This window comes from Mandrillus leucophaeus, unplaced genomic scaffold, assembly GCF_000951045.1.
Source record: "Mandrillus leucophaeus isolate KB7577 unplaced genomic scaffold, Mleu.le_1.0 Scaffold125, whole genome shotgun sequence".
Classification (NCBI taxonomy): domain Eukaryota; kingdom Metazoa; phylum Chordata; class Mammalia; order Primates; family Cercopithecidae; genus Mandrillus; species Mandrillus leucophaeus.
Genome location: NW_012100876.1, coordinates 307,853 through 329,132, shown reverse-complemented (window position 1 = coordinate 329,132; position 21,280 = coordinate 307,853). Strand labels below are relative to the sequence as shown.

Sequence of the window (21,280 nt, the reverse complement as noted above, 5' to 3'; positions counted from 1 at the left end):
GCGACTGCTGCCGCTGCTCCTGGTGCTTCTGGGCTGCCTGGGCCTTGGCGTAGCGGCCGAAGACGCAGAGGTCCATGCAGAGGTAAGACCCCCGCCCTGCCCTTTGGCTGCGGGCTGGGGGCTTAGAGAGAGAGGCGCCACGCCCGCAGCCTGAGACGTGGAGGTTGGGGGAGCGGAGACGCGCCCCCTGTTCTGGGCCGTGGCGGGGAAGAAAGGGGACTTGGCAGGCTGCCCCTCCCCAGCTCGCCCTCTGCAGCGCACCTCTTCCCAAACCCTGGAGGGCGCAGGGCTCGCGCCTCCCCGCTACTCCGAGTACAGCCCTGTTCTGGGCACTGAGCCCCCACCCCGGTCCCCCCACATTCAGCCTGTGTCCAGGGAGCCGCTTCCGCCGCCCCCAGCCCTTGCCTCCCCTCCTTCCTTCCCTCCAGGGCAGCCGATTCCTCGAGAGCCCGGCTGGCGCGCAGTGGCGCTCTTTGCGAGTGGGGAGGGGGCTGCTCTCGGGGACAGCCACAGGCGGAGCAGGAGCTGGGCAGCTGCGCAACAGCGCTCCTGCCCAGGTAGCCTCTCGTCTGGGTGATAGCGAGGTGCACACGGCGGGTCGGGATGCGGGGGGATGGGTGCAAACAGCTGAGGCAGCGGACTCGGGTTGCGGGGGCGCTTTGGCTACTTTCTTGCGCTCTTGCGAGGAAGCCTGGCCACGCCCGGGCGGGGTCCTAAGGACGGACCCTGCCTCCCACAGCGCTTCCTTCCAACAGCCCCCCTACGTCGAAGCCCCGGGTGGGAGAGGGTGGACCCCACGCCTCTTTTCGCTAGGAGCCCTCTTGGCGTCCCTCCTGGGGCCCCGCTGTGGATGGCTCCCGCGGGTGACCAGGCGCGGCATCCCGGCGTAGAGCCGGGTCCAGCCAGCGCCCCAGCTCCATGGTGTCTCCCGAGCGAGGACACTGAAGGCACCAGCTCTGTTGCCCCAGAGCAAGAGCAGGGTCCTCTCTTCCCCGACTTCTAAGACCTGCTCCCTGCCCCAGATAGGCGGGGAGAGGATTGGGCCGGGAGTAGGGAGACAGAACTACCCGGAGCCGCTTCTGCACGGTGCTCAGGCCTTGGTGCCCTTGGGCTGCCCGGGCTGCGGGCCGGAGCGCCGTTTCTATTTGCAGCTGGGCTGGTGCTCCCTCCCTGGCCCACGGCGGCTTTCCCATCTCCCCGGGCTCCCTGGGAGATTTTTCCGATGGAAGCTTGCCCTTCCCCTCCCTACTTTAATAAAAGCATAGAGGAAGGGCAGGGAATTCCTCCTGGGCTCGAGTTACACCTCCCAGCCAGTTCCCCACCTGCTCTGTCCTCCCTCCCTGGCCAGGCCAGGGAGAGCTGCAAGGAGCCAGGCCCTGGCAGGAGGCAGGATAGGAGCCCCGCCCCAACCCAGTATGGCCACCCTCCCCCACCCCCCCCCACCCCATTCACACAGGCAGGCAGGAGTTTTAGGGGGCTCCTGTTGGTGAGGATTACCCCTCAGCCAGTGACCCAAGTACTGGGCGGAGAGTGCCGTTTGGGCCCACCTGCCACTCTGGGCTGGAGTGCCAAAGAATTTCAAGTCATAATCCCACCCTTGAGTTTCTAATTTACTTAGGGATGGTGTCTGTACATAGGAAGCAGTGATGGAATTTGATGGCTGTGCATTGCTAATGGCACCCTAGCTGGCCAGGAGCTGCTCTGGGGTGCAGGGACCTGTAGTCGGAGGGGGCTTCACTCTCTCTCTCTTCTGCTTTTCCGGTTCCATCTCACCCCTACCCCAGCCCCCCAGTTCAGGGAGTGCCCACAGCTCAGTGCTGCCAGGGAAGAAGCTGTGGTTGCATTATCACAGACCGTGCTCCTGATCTGGAGATTGTGACTGTCCTGGAGCCCTACTCCTGGGGAGACACTTTGGTTGGACCTGGGCAGTGGCTGGAAGAGACCCCGGAAGGTTTAGGAAGCCCTGAATGTTGGCAGCCATGCAGATAGAGGGCTAGAGACAGGTGGAGTATCCCAGCTCCTACAGTTGGCTTTGGGTACAGGCTGCTTCTGGAGTCCCATCAGGTCTGGCCACATGTGGGCCCAAAGAGTCAAATGGCCTCAGCAGCCAGCCCATCTGCCAGGAGGCTGTGGCCTCAGACTCCTGGGCCTGGCCTACACCCTGTGTCGAGCCTCCCTTCCTCGGAGAAGGGCTGGCTCTCTCATTCTCACCCCAGCATCCGCACAGCTTCAGGCCTCCAGCTGGGTCACGGCTGGGACCTTCTCGGAGCAGCTTGGCAGTTGAGCCAAGGCCAGCCCCTCTCCACTTCCTCTCTCCCCTCCCAGGGTGGAAGCCACGGGAGTTTCGCAAGGCTGAGACATCAAGGAACCTGGCATGTGCTAGGAACTGAGAAACACCAGGCCCTAGCCCACCACTGAGCTGCCCTGCCCTATCCCACATTCTCCCTTAGATGTCCGGTCCCAGTCTGTAGTCATTCCGGGCCAGATCCCCACCTGGCTGAGGTGCCCACTGTTGTTCCTGCCCTGCAGGGCTGAGAGTCTCCAGGTTCACCAGGGGAGCTCTTATCTCACCTGTCTCCCCCTACCCCCTCCTCCCAGGCACTATTCAGGCCCTCAGCCTGCTCTGTGGAGGTGACTCAGGCTGCCAGAGTTCACAGGTGTGGTGCCACCACCACCAAAACAGATCCACCCACGCTTCCTGAACAGGCCCACGAGTATCTTCCTAGCCCCTACCCAGCCACAGAGCAGATGAGGCGGCGGGGGGGTGGGGGATTGGGAGCGTCGGCGTGAATTCTCATTTCGACCTTCAGGTGAGCCACAGTCTCGGGCTTCCTGCGTTTCAGTCTCTACTGGTACTTCCATGCTGGCTCCGGCGGGCCCCACTGGTCTCCTCTTTCTTTTAACAGAGCAAAACTACAGATGCTGTCTTTGTCCACCAGCTAAGAAAAGGGGGTTAATAGCGGGGCCTTGTCATTGGGAATCTACAGAAGCTAAATCTTCTCCCCCTCCCCTCTTGTCTCTGCTTTTTACTCTGTTTTCTTGCTAGTAGCAAATCACTCCTCTCCATGCTCTGTGTCAAGACCCAGCGAGAACTGGTCTGATTGGCACAGCCAAGGACCTAGATCTCATTGGGCCATGCCTTTCACACCCAGCGCTTGCCATGTTTCCGAGTTGGGACTGCCCTTAGGTCCAGCCAGTCATCTGTCTCCTTGCAGAGAACAGCCCAGTGTAAGCTCCTTGTCTGAGCAGTGTATTGGCCTGACCTTCCCATCGTAACCTCTGAACACAAATAACCTCCTTTGCCCAACCCCACGGGATGTCGATACTTAAAAGATATCCATGAATGTGGAGAGGAGCAACATGGAAATAACACGCTATCCCCACCCCCAAAAGAAGACTTTCCCCAAAAGCCCAGTGCCCACTGCTGTCTCTTATGCCCACTCAGGATGGCCACACTGCAGGCATGGAAAAGCCCCTCCCTGCCAAGTGGTTTGTTCTGGCTGTCCCTCTGTGGCCCTTTTGTTGTTTGGTCCAGATGTTCCCTGCCATCATCACCTCTGCCCCGCTGGGAGTTTGACCTCTGCCTCAGGCTAGCTGTGGTGGTCGCTGTGAGCACCACTACTTTCCAGATCAGATCAGAATGGATATCCTCCATATCATCCCAAGGTTTAGGTGATTCCCTCGCTTGGACACTCCAGCAGGAGCAGTGCTTTGGTCCTGGAGATGTGTTTTCTGAGTCAGTAAAGACAGGGAGGGGTTGCGGACCCTTCTCGTATCTTTCTCCTTTACAAAGAGGGTCCTGGGAGAAGCCCACCATTGAGTGTGAGGACTGGGACCCTGAAGGCGGCTGAACACTCCAGACCTGAGACACAGTAGGCACCATCTGGCTGGACAGCCCTGAGTGACAGCTCAGATAGGGCTGCTTCACAGTGGGACAGAGGTTCCAGGGATTCCTGAGACCAGAGGCCATGGAGCTGGACCCGGATCCCAGAGGCAAAGAGGGATGCCTCTTCCCTAATCCCATGGCCCTCATGGCAATAGAAGAAAAAGTGTAAGAGACCCAACTCAGCCTCCAGTGAGGAGGACAGGTGGATGAGCCCCTGGTTCCAGCCATTAGCCAGCCCTTGCAGATGCCCCCCATCCTGCTGCCATTGGCTGGTGGTGATGTAGGCCGAGGTCTAGATCGCCTCTCCAGGGCACTGGCACTGGCACTGCCTTGTCTTTCCCCTAGGAGTGACTGTCACCCTGTAGGGGTGAGAGTCTTAACTCCACGTTCAGCATTTATGAGCATGGCACCTGATACATAGTGCAAAACAGTGCACAACACGGCGGTCTACACCCTGTGTCCAGAGCCTCCCTGGCAAAATAGTGCAAAACACAGTGACAGAAGTGAATGGCATTTACTGTTGGGCAAGTCACTGAACCTGTATGAACTTTAGGATTCCTATAAAAAGGGAATAGCAATAGTATATCTGTTTGATGGAGTTACTGGGGAGATTCATTGCATTTATGTGCAAAACACTAAACGCTATGCACAGCGCCCGGCACAGCAGGTGTTATTTTTGAGCACGTTCAACATATTTGTGTCTGTCCTGGACACAGCCTAGGGATGTTTTGTAAGCATTTTCACGTTTAATCCTTGTATTAACTCTTCAAGTGTATATGCTGTCATTACTCTATTTACAAAAGAGAAAACTAATACTGTGAGTCGAGAAAAACGACCCCCACATTCCATAGCCAGGGAGTGGCAGAGCTTGGATTTGAACCCCGCTCAGTCTGGCCTGGAACCCAAGCTCCGAACCCCCATGCAGGGTTAAAGGCTACAGGTCAGAGCCTAGGGTGCCATCCTGTGGAAGTTCCACCATGCAGAATTCTGCTGGGCCCGATCCAGGTGGGAAGGAGGTGTCTGAGGTGGAGCCAGAGCTGCCTGAGCTGTGTGAGCCAAACACAGCTTTGTCCCCAGGCCCACCCAGCCTTGCCCCCATCTGTCCAGCCAACCAAGCTCTACCCTGTGGACAGCCCCATCTAGGAGTCAGCACCTGCAGGGAGGTTTCCAGGTGAGGACCCAAGGCCGGGCCCCCAGCCAGGCCTGAAACTCCTGGCTGACAGAGGCCTGTTCACCCCGCCCACTGGCCAGGGAACCCGGTTGTTTTTTCCTCCAAGTTAAGGAGTGTGGGGCAGGCTGGAAGGCTGCTGGGTAAAGAAGTGGTCAGACCTCAAGACGTCTTCCTCCTTCCTGCTTCTCCTGCTGGACTTCCCCACCATCCAGAGTCCCAGCCCCCACCTGCAACTCGCTTTAAGACCCATGGGAGGGAGAAGATTTAAGCCCAAACTAAGCATGTGTGTCCTAGAAGCGCTGAAATGTGGACCATACTGCCTCTAAAGGTAGTGGGCAATCCACCAAGGAGGACCTGGCTCAACGCCGCCTTTTTTTTTTTTTTTTTTTGAGACAGAGTCTTGCTCTTGTGGCCCAGGCTGGAGTGCAATGGAGCAATCTCGGCTCACTGCAGCCTCCACCTCCCGGGTTCAGGCGATTCTCCTGCCTCAGCCACCTGAGTAGCTGGGATTACAGGCGCGTGCTACTACGCCTGGCTAATTTTTTGTATTTTTAGTAGAGACGGGTTTCACTGTGTTAACCAGGATTGTCTCAATCTCCTGACCTCGTTATCTGCCCGCCTCAGCCTCCCGAAGTGCTGTGATTACAGGCGTGAGCTACCACGCCCTGCCCATGCCACCTTCCTTTACTGGCCTTGGGGGTGCTCTCAACCCTGCTTGGTGGATCGGAGTGATGATCTTGGCCCTATTTTGCAGAGGACGGAACTAAGGCTCAGCAAAGTTATCCTAGCCATCTTCCATTGCCCGGGGGCCTGTTACGTGGACTAGCAGTCGGGACCAAGGGGCGGCCCTCAGGGGCTGGCTTCCGCTCAGCCTGGGGAAGGGCTAACAGTTGTTGCTGTCTGGAGAGAGAATGGGCTGCCTTGGGTGGCGGTGAGCGCCCCCTGTCTGCAGGATGCAGGCTGGAGTTTTTGGCCAGCTGTAGTCCGTGGAGGCCTTGGGGGTGGCTGGGCTTTATGGTACTGGGGCCACCCAGCTGGTGAGTGGACTCTTGGCTCAGGTCTGCTGATCTAGGTGGACCCTGTGGGCCTGGAGTGTGCACCCCGCCTTCTGCAAGCTCCCTGGCTGTCCTAGGACTCGTCCCATTCAGCACAGGCTCTGTGCCTAGAGGCTGGGAGTACAGAGCTGGGCACAGCCTTGGCCTGCTCCCTAGAGCCCTCAATACCAAGACTGCAGGGTAGGGGAGATGGGCATGGTGAGGACCTCACAAGGCCACAAAAGGTCTGGGGGCCGGATCCATCGCTGGCAGCCTTGACAAGGCTTCTTTTGTGCCTGGCTGGGCAACTCTGCCTGGGTCTGCTCAGATTGCAGACAGAACCTGGGTGACAGAGGCAAAGCAGAGCCCAGTAGAAAGTGTCCTTATCTCCTGGGGTCTGATAAGGGCCCTGGGGGAGGGTCTGCCGGCCAGCTCTACAGATCTGAGTGCTGGAGGAGCTGGAAGGGCCGGCTGGGGCAGCGGCAGCAGACGCTCGCCCCCTCCCCCACCCCACCCCCACTCCCCCACCGTGGCGGCTGCTCACTGCACAGTATTGATCTAGCGGCTTCTTACACCAACCCTCTCGGCAGCCTGTGGGGGAGGGTGGACTGAGATGGCCCAGCGCCCAGACCCGGCCGGAGATGTTGGGTGTGGGGAGGATTAGGCACCCTTCCCCGTACTGTGCTGGGCACTGCTCCTGAGAAAGGCCCAGTGTCCCCAGCCTGAGGCCAAGAGGAGCTGGTGATACCTCAGAAGCAGCCTGGTCCAATAGCCCCAGTTCCAGCCCAGGTCAGCTCTGTGACCCTGGGTGAGGCACTCACTATCTCTGAACCTTGCTGTCTGTACCATGGGAATGGTCATAAATCTACCTTTCAGGAGTGACAGTGAGCATTCACTGGACGCTGGAATGGGTGGCTGGCCCATGCCAGACTCAGGTGCTGCGGTTATGGCCTCTCCTGTGTGCCGGGGTCCAGGAACCACCCTTCTGACTCCTGGTGACCCCATATCTCCTTGCCACTCACCTGAAGTGTCAATAAATACTAATGGGATGGGGTCTGGAAGTCAAGAAAGAAATTGGCTAGGTGTGGTGGCTCAGCCTGTAATCCCAGCAATTTGGGAGGCCAAGGTGGGCGGATCACCTGAGGTCAGGTACTCGAGACCAGCCTGGCCACCATAGTGAAACCCTGTCTCTACCAAAAATAGAAAAATTAGCTGGGTGTGGTGACGCACACCTGCAGTCCCGGCTACTCAGGAGGCTGAGGCAGAAGAATCGCTTGAACTCAGGAGGCAGAAGTTGCAATAAACTGAGATCACGCCATCCTGGGTGACAGAGCGAGACTCCGTCTCAAAAAAAGAAATGGCTGAGAGGACCACAGTGGCCGGTGCCCCCCATAGCAGCCCACACCCCAAGCTGCAGAGGGGAGGGGCCCTCATGGCCCCAGAGCCCTCCTTCCCTCCCATTGGACAGTGGGCTTGGTGGCAGAAGAAACAAGTCCTGCTTCATATCCCACCCTACTCTGCCACTTACAGACTTTCTGAGCCTCAGTTTCCTCACCTGAGAAGCAAAGCTTCACCCACGTGGCTCACCCCACCTGTGAGTCTAGGTGGCAGGAAGAGGTTCCTTGTTATTAGGGACAGTTTTTACAGTTACCAGGAGAGCAGCAAGGGCTTGAACACTGGGACTGGGAGTCGTGACCTGGGGACTCATCTGTGCCTTTTGCCCAGTGGCAGCAAAGCGGTTCAGCAAGCTCCCCACACTGCCCACCTGGAAGCAGCAGCACCTCCGGCCCCGCCCTCACATCCCCGCCCCCTGCTGTCTCTTCCCTCCTGTGTTCTCCCGAACTTGTCCCACTTAGTGTAGCAGGAAGGTGCCGGGAAAATTCTTCCTGGACCCTGGGGAAAGGAGGAAGCTCCCAGTCCTATGGGTGGTATTGCTGCCACCCGGGCAGATTTATGGACACTTGGCATTCAGCCACCCTGAGCACGCTGTCACTGGTTAGGCGTGCTCTGTCAGCTTCGCCTTGTTATCCAGAGGTTTGGCTGGTCTGCACCAAGGCTGTGTTTCTGCCTACCACCCCCCAACTCCCCCAATCACTGCCCAAGGGGTGCCCCCATCCTCAGCCTCTGGCTCTTCACCCCAGGTGACTGAGGGCTGAAGCTTGGCTGATAGCGAAATGGAAGCTCTTCACTTTCCTGGAACTCAATACTGCTTCTCTGTGTGGAAGGTCCATAGTGCCCTTGGGACCCTCCTGGCAGCCCCTGAACTGGCCCCGGGGTTGAAGGGGCCCCTCTGCTGGTCTCTGGAGCTCTTCACTGCAGACAGGCCAGCACCCTCGCTTTCCTCCCCCGGGCCCCAGACTGATCCTCCCGCCGCCCTCCCCTCCTATCACTCTGCAGATACCGCTAATCAGCCCCTCAGTGGCCCATGATTGCGCTCCCAGAGATATTTTTACTGTATGCAAATAGGTGATGTAGAGGTGCCCTAATCTGCCGGCAGCCAGCTGCATTCCCTTTGCCGTTAGAGCTGGCTGAGCATCATGGCCTCGCCTTCTGGATCTCCCCAAGCACCTTCAGGGAAACTGTCCTTTAAGGATGGTGGATCTGCCACTCCACACCCCCCAGCACAGGAGCCTTGGGAGAGATTTCCCATGCTTGGGAAGAACATGGAGGGTACCCACGACATTGCCAGTATCTTATTGAGCTGTGGGAATGCGCCCTGGGCCAGAAGTGAGGAGTGCTGGTGGAGGGGCCCTGGGGGCCTCCTGCCTCCCTCCGCTCTGGGGTTCTGGTGGAGCCTGGCCCATCACCAGTCTTGGAAAGTCCAGACCCATCAGCCCTCTTGGTCGACGATGGGTCAAGGAGGCCGAAGGCTGCCTGCCCCAGGGACAACCACACAGGCCTTGGGTCTCTGTCATTTGCACGTGTGTCGAGCACCATCTGCTGCCCAGGGTCGTGTCAGGCACTAGCGTGCACTGCCCATTTCCTCCTCACAGAAACCCGGGAGATGCGGCAGGTCCTGGTGCAACCCCCCTTTTACCGATGACCGACTGAGAGATAAGGAGGTGAAGTCACCTCGGAAATAACCAATCCAGGCTCTGCCTAGCTCCACCTGTCCCCAGAGCTGGTGGTGGTTTCTCAGCTCCGTGTTTCCACCCCATTGCTCTGGGGCTGTTTCCCAGGTCCTGAGAGGCCTCAAAGCTGTGGCCGCGCATCCAGTCTGCAACCCTGGCAGCTTCTCCATGCTGCCTTCCTTGGCTCAGCAGCTGCTCCGTCTATCAGCAGCCTGGGTACCGCTGAGCTGGCCTGCCCTGCCACACCAGGGACCTGGCCGGGTGCCAGGGCTGGGCTGGTGGATGGCACTGAGAGAGCAAGTGCCTGAAGTATTAGATGTGAGGTTGGTGGCAGGCAGATATGTGAGCTGTCAGCCTAAAGCAACCTCTGTGTCCAGCTACTCCCCTGCTCCCTGGGCCCTCGGGGTGTAGCCCTCACCTCCCAGAGCACTCAGAGGGCCGGCCTTAAGGGCTTCTCATTCTGGATACCCCTAGAGACCCAGACAAGTCAGACACAGACACTTGCAGTGGCCAAGGTCCAGGGCAGCCCCTGGTCTCTGCTCACTGCCTCCCATGGCGGTCACCGTGCTCTTGAAGGCTTGAGGACATGAAGCAGACAGGGCAGAACCCCCTCTCTACCACAGCTCGGCCTGGCTCTGCCCTCTGGCTTGGCCATGCGACTCGTGGGGTGTGGGTTCCTTGCTTTTTGGGTGGGCTGGGTCTCCCAGGAAGACTGTAAGTTCCTGAAGGCCGGGATGCCTCAGCCTAGTCCTCCCGTGGCCCCCAGCTGGCACAGAAGGTGTTCAGAAACATCTGGCAGGGTGGGTGGTAGATGGATGAGAAGACTTGCCAAGCAAGCCCTAGAAAGGGAAGGGCACACCTGTTGTGTACCAGCTTTTTCGAAGGCTGCCTTCCTCAAACCTCACCCCTCAACAGCCCATGGTTCCCCATTCTATAGGTGAGGAAGCTGGGGCCCAGGGAGAATGAAGACTGTAGTTGACCAGGGCCTGGGCTTCAGGCTTCTATCCCGCCCTCCATCCTGGGTGGGTACCTGCATCTGTCCACTCTTTCCAGGAGATTTAAGGTCTTTGGGGAGCAGTGCCAAAGGGTGAGGCCTCAAGAGGTCCTCAATCCTTTTGGGTCCCCAGCAGTCTCCTTGGCCTGGTAGGGGCCGACCCTGGAGGGGCCAGTGCAGTTGTCAGCTACTGTGGACACGGCTTCTGTCCTAATGGGGGAAGACAAATAGCAAACACCTAATCGAAATATACAGTACATTAGATGGGTGATAAGCATGGGGGGAAGGAGGGGCTGCAGGGTATAGCTGATGGGGCCTTTTTAACATGTCAGAGAACACCTCTTAGATAAGGTGGTATGGAAACAACGACCTGAAGAAAATGAGGATGAAAGCCACACAGTTGTCTGGCGGGAGAGTGCATCAAGCAGCAGGGGCAGCAAGTGCAAAGGGCCTGAGGCAGGAGCGTGCCCAGCTGGGTGAATTGTGAGGGCTGGCTAAGGTGGGGTGACAGAGTGAGGACCTTGTGGCTCCTGTACAAATGGCTTTTCCTTTGCAATGGGATATCTTCAGAGGGTTCTAAGCAGAGGATTGACCAGATCTGACCTGGCCTTTGTTCTGGCTCTTGTGAGGAGAGATGACAGGGAGGAGGGTGCTGAGGCTCACATGGTCACCTGGACAGGAGGTGATGACGGCTCAGATAGGGCAGCGGTGGTGGAGGTGGTAGGAAGCAGTTGGCACAGGCTGTACATGTTTGGAGGTAGCAGTGCCAGGACCTGCTGACGGGGTTGTGGCTTCTTTGCAGAACTGGCTGCGGCTCTATGGCTACCTACCCCAGCCCAGCCGCCATATGTCCACCATGCGTTCCGCCCAGATCTTGGCCTCAGCCCTTGCTGAGATGCAGCGCTTCTACGGAATCCCAGTCACGGGTGTGCTCGACGAAGAGACCAAGGAGTGAGTTCCCCCCTCATCCAGACCCCACAGACACCTGCCCTCCATCTGGCCTGTTCTAGAGGGCTCAGCATGTGGAGTTTCCAGAAAAGAGTGGCCTAGATAAGAGATGCCAAATGGTTTGGTCCTCCATGCCAGTTCTCATTGGTTGGAGTGGCTGCCCAAAGCCTTGTGTTGAGAAAGCTCCAAGGGCAGAATCCAGGCCTTGGCAGTAAGGAGCACAGTGATCGATTAGTGATGTCTGACATGGCCAGGGGAGTGTGGAGGTGCAGTCCAGGAGCTGTGGATGGGAAATCCTAGCTAGGCATGGCTATGAATCTAACAAGTGACATGACCTAAAGCCATGTCCCTGAAAAGAATGCACAGGGCATAACGTATCCAGGACAGAAGGTCTTGAGCGACCCTCCATTACTGGGTGATAAGGAGAGAAGGGCTCACCTTGACTGAGCCACTTCTGGGCACTCAGTCTTCCAATATGGGCATTTTGCCCATTTTACTGGAAGTTGAAGCTGAGAGTCCCCCATCCCCACCATGTCATAGGAGGGGCAGCTGGGAAGCCTGGAAGTGGCAGTACCAGAACAGGCAGGTGGGTGGAGGAGAGGCTCCATGCCCACCCCTCTGTGTCCATGTCACAGGTGGATGAAGCGGCCCCGCTGTGGGGTGCCGGACCAGTTCGGGGTACGAGTGAAAGCCAATCTGCGGCGGCGGCGGAAGCGCTATGCCCTCACCGGGAGGAAGTGGAACAACCACCATCTGACCTTCAGGTAGGGGGCTCAGCTGCCCAGGGAGGCGTCTGCCCCTTGGCAGGCCGAGCCTCAGGCCTCCTTTCCCAGAGCCCATCCCGGGGCACCCAGCCTCAACAGACCAGCCCACTCCCACACTGATGAGACCAGCCACACATGCCAGGCAGTCTCCCTTGAGAGAAGGTCAGGACCCTTCAAGCTACTTCCGCCCTGTCCTTCCCCACCTCCCACTGCCCTGCAGACAGGGGCTGGCCTCACTGGGCACAGCTGGGCTACTGCCCCAGCACAGACTGCGGCGAGGGGTGGAGGATGGCTGGGGTGCAGGAATCCAGGCATCCATCAAGTGAACAGGCAAGTTGCCTGCAGAATCCTTGGATCAGGGACCCTCATCCTTTTTGCTGAGTCCTTGAGCAAGAAAAGCCCCCAGCCAAGTGTGCCTTGAGCCATGTGATTTTGCCCCAAGGACTCCCCTTTTTGTTCCAGTCTGGCTCTGTTCCCACTCTGAATTCCATCTCCCAAGGAAGAGTGGCTCCTATGGTCACTTAGACCTCAAGCCCCGAGAGTGAATTCAAGGTACAACCAACTAAAATATTCCCTTCAGGTTTAATGGAAGTCTCTCTAGCACACAGAGCTGAAAGTGATTTATATGCGTAAGAGCAGGCTTCGCCATACTTCATCAAATGCAGGCTCTGGCTACAGCTTACTTCCTCTAATCCTCACTGGAACCCTGTGAAGAAAGTAACACACACACACACACACACACACTTTTCTAACTTAACAGATAAAGAAACTGGCCAGGCACAGTGGCTCACGCCTGTAATCCCAGCACTTTGGGAGGCTAAGGCCAGTGGATCACCTGAGGTCGGGAGTTCAAGATCAGCCTGACCAACATGGAAAAGCCCGGTCTCTACTAAAAATACAAAATTAGCCAAGTGTGGTGGTGTAATCCCAGCTACTCGAGATCCCAGCTACTCAGGAGTCTGAGGTAGGAGACTCGCTTGAACCCAGGAGGCAGAGGTTGCAGTGAGCTGAGATCGTACCACTGCACTCCAGCCTGGGCAACAAGAGCAAAACTCTATCTCAAAAAAAAAAAAAAAGAAGGCCAGGTCCAGTGGCTCATGCCTGTAATCTCAGCACTTTGAGAGGCCGAGGCAGGCGGATCACTAGGTCAGGAGTTCAAGACCAGCCTGACCAACATGGTGAAACCCCATCTCTACTAAAAATACAAAATTAGCTGTGTGTGGTGGCATGTGCCTGTAGTCCCAGCTACTCAGGAGGCTGAGGCAGGAGAATCCCTTGAACCTGGGAGGCGGAGGTTGCAGTGAGCCAAGATCGTGCCACTGTACTCCAGCCTGGGTGACAGAGCAAGACTCCATCTCAAAAAAAAAAAAAGAAAGAAGTTGGAAATAGACTAAGTTACTTACCCAAGGTCACACAGATACTGTTAGAGCCAGGCCTTGAACTCAGGTCTGTCTGACCCTGGAGCTCAACATTCAGAACTGCTCAGCCTGTGTTTCCCAAACCTCACCCATTTGCATCCCATTTTCTAGATCTTTCCCCCAGCCACACAGTACCTGTATTTTAGTTTACTTAATGTCTCTCTTACTTAAAATTAGTTTATTTGCCATAGTGCAATCTTAATTTAATGATATCTTCATAATCTCCTGGATTTGACAAATTCAAATTATGATTTACATCAAAGCAAACTGCCAATTGATACTAACGGGCTTGTTGGTGACCTTGCGTGCCCTCTTGGGAACATGCCAGCAGAGGACAGTAGGCCCTTGGCCCTGTATCCGCTCACTCCTCTCCCACCCACCCCCAGCATCCAGAACTACACGGAGAAGCTGGGCTGGTACCACTCGATGGAGGCGGTGCGCAGGGCCTTCCGCGTGTGGGAGCAGGCCACACCCCTGGTCTTCCAGGAGGTGCCCTATGAGGACATCCGGCTGCGGCGGCAGAAGGAGGCCGACATCATGGTACTCTTTGCCTCTGGCTTCCACGGCGACAGCTCGCCGTTTGACGGCACCGGTGGCTTTCTGGCCCACGCCTATTTCCCTGGCCCCGGCCTGGGCGGGGACACCCATTTTGACGCAGATGAGCCCTGGACCTTCTCCAGCACTGACCTGCATGGTGAGGACAGCTAGCCAGGGTTGGGGGCAGGGCAGGTAGCGCCAGAGCTGGGCAACAGTGCCCTGCTGAGTGGGTTCAGCAGCTGCGGAGCTGGGAGGAGAGAGTTCCCCTGTGTTTGTCTCCGGATCACTACACTCGATTTCAGTCTGTTGTCCCACCATCTCCAAGGGGAGGCAAGAAAGGATGATTGTACCCATTTCTCAGAGAGGGTTGTTGTAGACCAAAAGAGCTCAGCCTCTTCCAAGAGGGAAGCAAGGGCAGGCTCTCTGGCAGCCTCAGCCTGGAGGGTCCGGGGTGGTTAGGTCCTGGGACTGGCCAGAGCTGACTGTGCTGCCTCCTCCTGTCCCCGAAAGGAAACAACCTCTTCCTGGTGGCAGTGCATGAGCTGGGCCACGCGCTGGGGCTGGAGCACTCCAGCAACCCCAATGCCATCATGGCGCCGTTCTACCAGTGGAAGGACGTGGACAACTTCAAGCTGCCCGAGGATGATCTCCGTGGCATCCAGCAGCTCTACGGTGCGTGGGCTGTTACCAGCAGGCTCTGCATGCCGCTCTCAAGTCCCTGCCCAATGAGGAGTAGGCATTACTGCCATCCCCATTTTGTAGATGAGAAACCCAAAGCCCAGTGAGGATTCGTGACTTGCCCACATCATTTGGGGAATAAATGGTGGTGCTGGAAGTGAAACCCAGAGCTGACTGCCTCCAGCGGCCTGGCCCTCACTCGAGGCTGTGGCTGCAGGCTAGAGGCCTTGAAGGGACACAGGTGGCACCATTGTTCCTCATGACCCTCCTCTCCTTACCCTTGGCAGTATTCTTACTAGACCACAAGTGCCTCGGGGATCCCAGGACCCGCCCCCTCCCACCGTCACTTCCAGCCTGAGCCTGTCACAGCTCTGTTCACAGTGTTGCCAGTTTATCACTTCCCAGTGGCTTTGAGGAAGTGCCACCCCCCACCCAGGGCCCACCCGAGAAAGTCTCCAGCAGTGAGGTCCCCTGGGCCAGTTCAGTGGGCCTGCACCCTGTGCTCACACCGAGCCCTGCTCGGGGCCGGCAGCTCCTGCCATGCTGGGCACTTGATGGGCACCCCTTGCTGCATCCCCAGCAACTTGGAAATGCAGAGTCCAAAACGCCTGAAGCCAGGGCCTGGAGCCTCTGCTGGAGCAGGCTGGCATCCCAAGGGGAATGTCCCCAAGGGGACATGCAGGCAGACACCCTCAGGAGCACAGTGACGCAAGGTCAGTGTGGGGAGGTCGAGGTGGGGCTAGAAGGAGGAGGACCCAGGTCCCACCGAGGATGGAGGCAGGTGTTGGGGAGGGGTCTGCTGTAGCTGGACAGGATTTTACTTTCCACCTGGGTGGGCCTGTGCAGGGTGCCTGGGGCCCAGGATTCTGAGTAGGAACACAGACCTCACTTCTGAACAGACCGCCTCTCTGCAGGTACCCCAGACGGTCAACCACAGCCCACCCAGCCTCTCCCCACTGTGACGCCACGGCGGCCAGGCCGGCCCGACCACCGGCCGCCCCGGCCTCCCCAGCCACCACCCCCAGGTGGGAAGCCAGAGCGGCCCCCAAAGCCGGGCCCCCCAGCCCAGCCCCGAGCCACAGAGCGGCCCGACCAGTATGGCCCCAACATCTGCGACGGGGACTTTGACACAGTGGCCATGCTTCGCGGGGAGATGTTCGTGTTCAAGGTCTGGCCCTGCCTCCCATGCCTGTCCCTGAGCCTTTTCGCTGGCTGCTCTGGGCCCCCTGTCCCACCCTCACTCAGCAGGACCTGGGGAGCCATTAAGCCCTCAGCTCTAGACGAGGCGGAATCCAGCCTGAGAGGTTGAGGGACTTGTCCAGGGTCACATAGCAAGCCCTAGTGCCAGCTCCCCAGCTCAGGGCTGTTTCTGTGCAGCCCTGAGTTTCCAAGCCACTGCCTGCCTCAGTATCTCAGTGTCCTCTCCCTGGGCCCACCCTCACCTGGGAAGGGGTGGTATGAGGATGGCACCTCTTGGCCGAAGCAGCTTGCCTGTGCTGCCTGCTCACACCGTGCCCTCCCCAGGGCCGCTGGTTCTGGCGAGTCCGGCACAACCGCGTCCTGGACAACTATCCCATGCCCATTGGGCACTTCTGGCGTGGTCTGCCTAGTGACATCAGCGCTGCCTACGAGCGCCAAGACGGTCGTTTTGTCTTCTTCAAAGGTGAGCAGGGGTAGGGTTAGGGGGCTGGGCACCCTTCCTGCCATGACCTCTGACCCTGCTGGACCCGAGGGAAGATGAGGTGAAGGGCTGCGTTGCATGTCTGGTCCTGTGCCCCAACTGTGGGCTCACTCTGGGAGGATGGGGACACAGCAGCAAGGTGGGGACGGGAGGAAGATAGAGGCCGGGGGCAGAGTTGGACCTACGACCCGGAAGTACCTGGCCACCTCGTGCAGCACAGGGCTCAGCCCTGCTTCCCTCTGTCCTTGCCTCTTTGCCTCCAGCAGCCCCATCCTCATAAGAACAGGTGCCCCCAGCCCACTCCGGGGCCGGATTTCTGTGGTCTGTCTGCAGAGACAAGGTCTTGCAGGGCAGCGCCCCGTGGTGGGTCCGCTGGGGCTCTAACCCCACTGCCCTGAGCTTCAGCGAGGCATGAGCAAGGCATGAGGACAGGGCTGCCCCATACTAAAAGCAGGGAGCGCTGGGCCACACACTGAGGGCTGCGAGTGTGCTCCAGGGACACAGCCCCCAGACCCAGAGACCAGGCAGCCCCCTCCCCATGCAAGAACTATATGTGTGGGGGTGGGTGGCGTGTGGCATGTACGGGTGTGAGCGGGTGACTTGCTCATGGGAACAAGTGTGCCTCAGGTGTCCGTGAGTGCGGCATGTGATGTGCGGGTGACTGCATTGTATGTTGTCATGGATATGTAGAGGGGTGTGAGTGTGATTTTGTGTGCCTTAGGGGGACAGCAGTGGATATGAATGGATTTGTGGGCCCAGAAGAGCATTCTTTCATTCTTTTCCCACACACACCCCTTAGCCCCAGGCCTGTCCTCACTTTGCCTCCCACCTCTCCTGCAGGTGACCGCTACTGGCTCTTTCGAGAAGCCAACCTGGAGCCTGGCTACCCACAGCCGCTGACCAGCTATGGCCTGGGCATCCCCTATGACCGCATCGACACAGCCATCTGGTGGGAGCCCACAGGCCACACTTTCTTCTTCCAAGAGGACAGGTGAGCAGTGTACCCCTCCCCTAAGGGGAGAAGGCCCCGGCTAGGCCCCCCTCAACCTCAGGCCTACCCAGAAAGAATCCACTGCCTGTGGGGAATGGGTCCTGGCCCAAGCAGGGTCTCTAGGTCCACAGCCTGGTGCTTTTGGTCGCAGGTACTGGCGCTTCAACGAGGAGACACAGCGTGGAGACCCTGGCTACCCCAAGTCCATCAGTATCTGGCAGGGGATCCCTGCCTCCCCTAAAGGGGCCTTCCTGAGCAATGATGCAGGTACCTGGCCAGCCCCTCCCAGTTTGCCCAGCACCTAATAACCCCTGCTACACACACCATGGGGCAGGGCTTGCCCACGGTCACCTGGCACTATGATGGTGTGTATGGGGGACACGCTGTGTCACGCTCTGGGCTGGGAGCTTATCTAGCTTGACACCCCGGTCCTTCCCGCGTGGTTAAAATTCCCTTTTTATATACAGGCAAACTAATAAACCAGAGAGCTTGAGCAGAGTGCCCAAATCCCACAGCCAGGACGGTATGGAGTCAGGATTCCAGGCCAGTTCTGCCTGCATCCGGAGCTGCAGCTCGGAACTGCCCTGATGCCCACAGAGTCCAGCCGCCCCCAGGCAATCCCAGGGGAGCCTTGAGCCTGAGTGGGGCAGGCTTGGCTCAGAGTGTTAGGGGTGAAAATCCTCCCAGGGCATCGCTCATCTGCCTAGAAGGAAAGCCCTGTCTCTGTCATTATAACCGAGAGACAGAGAGCTGTGCCTCTTCTATTTCTCTAGCAAGGTCTCTAGTGCATTTAAGAAAAATCAGCCAGGTGTAGTGGCTCACACCTGTAATCCCAGCTCTTGGAGAGGCCGATGCGAGAGGATCGCTTGAGTCCAGGAGTTCGAGACCAGCCTGGATAACATAGTGAGACTCGATCTCTACAAAAAAAATTTTTTAAATCGGCCAGGTGTGGTGGCTTGCACCTATAGTCTCAGTTATTTAGGAGCCTGCGGTGGGAGGATCGCTTGAGTCTGGGAGGTCAAGGCTGCAGTGGGCCGTGATTGCACCACTACACTTCAGCTTGGGTGACTCAGGGGGGACCCTGTCTGCTTCGCCAGTGCTCAGGCCCGTTACACAGCTTCTGTATGTGAGCTTGGCACTATGCAGCTGCTCTGATCTCTTTTGCTCACCCCTTGATTGAAACCTGACCCTGCCTGGTGTTGATGGGATGCTGGCAAGGTGTCCAAGGTCAGAGAGCCAGCCCAAGGCAGCACCAGGTTCCTTCCGCTCTAGAACAACTGTGGGGTGCTGTGTGGCCTTGAGCAAGACCCTGAACCTCTGGTATGAGGTGAAACCAGTTCTGGCAAGGGGCAGCAGGATCCCTTACTGCAGCACCCAACCCAGCAGGCTGTAGGACCCTTCCAGGCCCTACCCCAGCTAATGTCAGTCTGGTCAGGAAGCCCAGGATTCTAGTCGTGCCCTCGGCCCAAAACCCTCTGAGCCTCAGTCTGGCTCCTCCAAGTTGAGAAAGGGAAGATTTGAAAATGCCCAGGGAAGCAAATGACAAGAAGGGCGTTTTGAAGCCCTCGGCATGTCCTGGCCTTTGATGGTCTCACTGGTGGTTGGGCTCGACCTGAAGCCACTCTGGCCTCCTTGCCCCCACAGCCTACACCTACTTCTACAAGGGCACCAAATACTGGAAATTCGACAATGAGCGCCTGCGGATGGAGCCCGGCTACCCCAAGTCCATCCTGCGGGATTTCATGGGCTGCCAGGAGCACGTGGAGCCAGGCCCCCGGTGGCCCGACGTGGCCCGGCCGCCCTTCAACCCCCACGGGGGCACAGAGCCCGGGGTGGACAGCGCAGAGAGCAACATGGAGGATGGGGATGGGGACTCTGGGGCTGGGGCCAACAAGGACGGGGGCAGCCGCGTGGTGGTGCAGATGGAGGAGGTGGCACGGACGGTGAACGTGGTGATGGTGCTGGTGCCACTGCTGCTGCTGCTCTGCGTCCTGGGCCTCACATATGCGCTTGTGCAGATGCAGCGCAAGGGTGCGCCACGCGTGCTGCTGTACTGCAAGCGCTCGCTGCAGGAGTGGGTCTGACCCCCCGGCGCTCCTGCTCACGGTGCTCAGGGGGCACCTGTGGTTTTGAGATGGCTCCCAGGGGCTCCCTCCGCCCCCAGGTAGGGGCCCCTCTCAGCCCTCACACACCCTGTCTGCCCCGCCCTCATTATTTATGCCCAGGTGTTTGTTTTGTTTTGTTTTTGGCACCTTACTTGACCATTTGTTTCTGTTTCCCCGACCGGGGAAGGGTGTTTAGAATTTTCTAACTGTAGTTCTGCTCCAGACAGGGAATTAGGCCCCTATCGTCCTCTGGCTTGGCCACAGCTAGGGGAGCAGAGGGGCAGAGGCCCACATTGGAAGAGTAGCCCCTCCTCAGCCTGAGCCCCGGGCCGTAACTGCAGACTCTTTACCCAGTTGGAGACTGGCTGGCCCCCCTGGTCCGCTCCCTCCCAAGTGAGTCTCTCTGGGCCTGAGGAAGAGCTTTCCACCCAGGGGCAGCCCCAGGCCGAAGGGGACCTGGAAGGGAGGTGGGCCGTGGCCCCTGAGCCTGTGTTGAGGCTTGGTTCCTTCCCAATCCACTTCTGACAGCCTCAGCGACCCTGGCTCCTTGTGCCTGAGAACCCAGCCCACCCCCAGCAGCAACTCCCAGCTCCCACCTCCCCTTGGGCCCACACCTCCTTCCCTCTCTGGAGAAAGGGCCCTGGGCCTGCCTCACCACGGACCAAAGGGAGTATGCCAAGGCCCCTCTCCCCGGGGTAGCAGCAGCCTCGCCCCTAGCAGAGATGCCTCCCTCTCCCACTCACACCACCAGCCTCAGGGGCCTAAGCTCCAGCTCCCTCAGGCTTCAGCTGCCAGTGTCCTGAGCCCCAGGGAGAGGGGGCTGACGGGTGCCTAGGCCTGGGCAGTGGATGGCCGTGAATGGGTGCCCACCTTTTGGGTGCCCACAGTGCCAGGCACTGGGCATGCGGAGTTCCTCCCAGCTCCCTGTGCCCGCAGGGTCCTGGGAGGAGAGACACTGGTGGGGATAGGCCAGCCACGCATCAGACTGTGAACCCCACTAAGGAGCCCATTGTGGCCTGAGGCTGCCCTCCTCCGGGGTTCAGCCCTGAGGACAGAGATGCCTCCTTCCTCTTTTCCTTCCCAAAGCAAGCAGGAGGCTGTGGCTGCTGTGGGAAATGGTACTGTACAGCTGGCTCTGCTTCCCCATGGCCCTGAGCGAGTGGGGTCTGCCACCCAGGATCCCCGAGGCGCTTTGGGGGCGAAGGGTTCAGCTGGCCTCTGCAAGTGGTTTCTCGTGCACTGGCACCAAGTGCGGGTCCGGCAGCTTCTGCCCCCTGCAGAACCGGAGAGCCAGCCAAGGGGTGGGGCTGCGGGGGTTTCGTGTCCACCCCCATACATTGATTTCTGTAAATAATGTGCACTGAGTAAATTGTACAGCTGGCAAGTGTGTTCTTGTTTGTAAGGCCTTGGGCTGGAGCCTCCAGCTGGAAGGGCGTGCAGGTGGTGGGGGTCCAGCCCTTGCTAGGGTTAGGGGGCTTGACCTCAGTGCCAAGGAGACCTTGTTCCAATTCCGTGGGGGCTCCTTCCCAATGGCCCTTGGAAACTAGGCCCTGGGAGGGGCAGAGCTTAGGGCTGCCCTCAAGAGTCCAGAAAAGGGAGAGGCAGGGCACCTGGGGTCACCCTGCCGGGGTGGGGCAGGAGGGAGCATGGAGTTAGTTTGCTGTTTGTTCCTGCTGAGAAGACAACCCAGTTTGCCACAAGCCCTTCCCATCTAGGAGTGGAGGAAGAGCCAGGCCAGGCCTCCCAGGCTGGGTTCTGAATACTAACGGGAGCCCAGAGCCGGGCACAGAGAGGGATAGGAAATGGTGCCACTTTGATTCCAAAAGTTCCCTTCCCCACACATGCTGCTCAGAGTGGCAGACACCCAAGACCTGCCCTTTCATCTTTGAGAAGCAGAAAATCCCACCCAGGCCTGTGCAGGGTGCAAGTGATACCCCAGGAGGGCAGGAGACTGAGGCGTCACGGTCCCTTGAGTCTGAGCATGGCTGTGGACCCGGGAGGT

General features: G+C 58.5%; 1 protein-coding gene across 1 annotated transcript; it reads left to right on the top strand.

Moving 5' to 3' along the window:
• Window positions 1-6: 6 nt before the first annotated feature.
• Window positions 7-20,010, top strand: MMP15 (matrix metallopeptidase 15 (membrane-inserted)). Its single transcript, XM_011971808.1, has 10 exons — window positions 7-82; window positions 10,959-11,107; window positions 11,740-11,868; window positions 13,673-13,980; window positions 14,334-14,495; window positions 15,416-15,669; window positions 16,026-16,164; window positions 17,023-17,173; window positions 17,325-17,440; window positions 18,818-20,010. Exons 2-10 carry the CDS (start codon window positions 11,004-11,006, stop codon window positions 19,255-19,257), a joined length of 1,803 nt encoding a protein of 600 aa, XP_011827198.1. The 5' UTR covers window positions 7-82; window positions 10,959-11,003; the 3' UTR covers window positions 19,258-20,010.
• Window positions 20,011-21,280: the final 1,270 nt, after the last annotated feature.

Excerpts from the sequence above, each read along its gene's own strand:
- MMP15 (XM_011971808.1), top strand. The coding sequence starts at position 11,004 with ATGTCCACCATGCGTTCCGCCCAGATCTTGGCCTCAGCCCTTGCTGAG. Across the intron at positions 16,165-17,022 it reads TCGTTTTGTCTTCTTCAAAG|GTGACCGCTACTGGCTCTTT; the intron begins GTGAGCAGGGGT and ends CCTCTCCTGCAG. Across the intron at positions 17,441-18,817 it reads CTTCCTGAGCAATGATGCAG|CCTACACCTACTTCTACAAG; the intron begins GTACCTGGCCAG and ends TTGCCCCCACAG.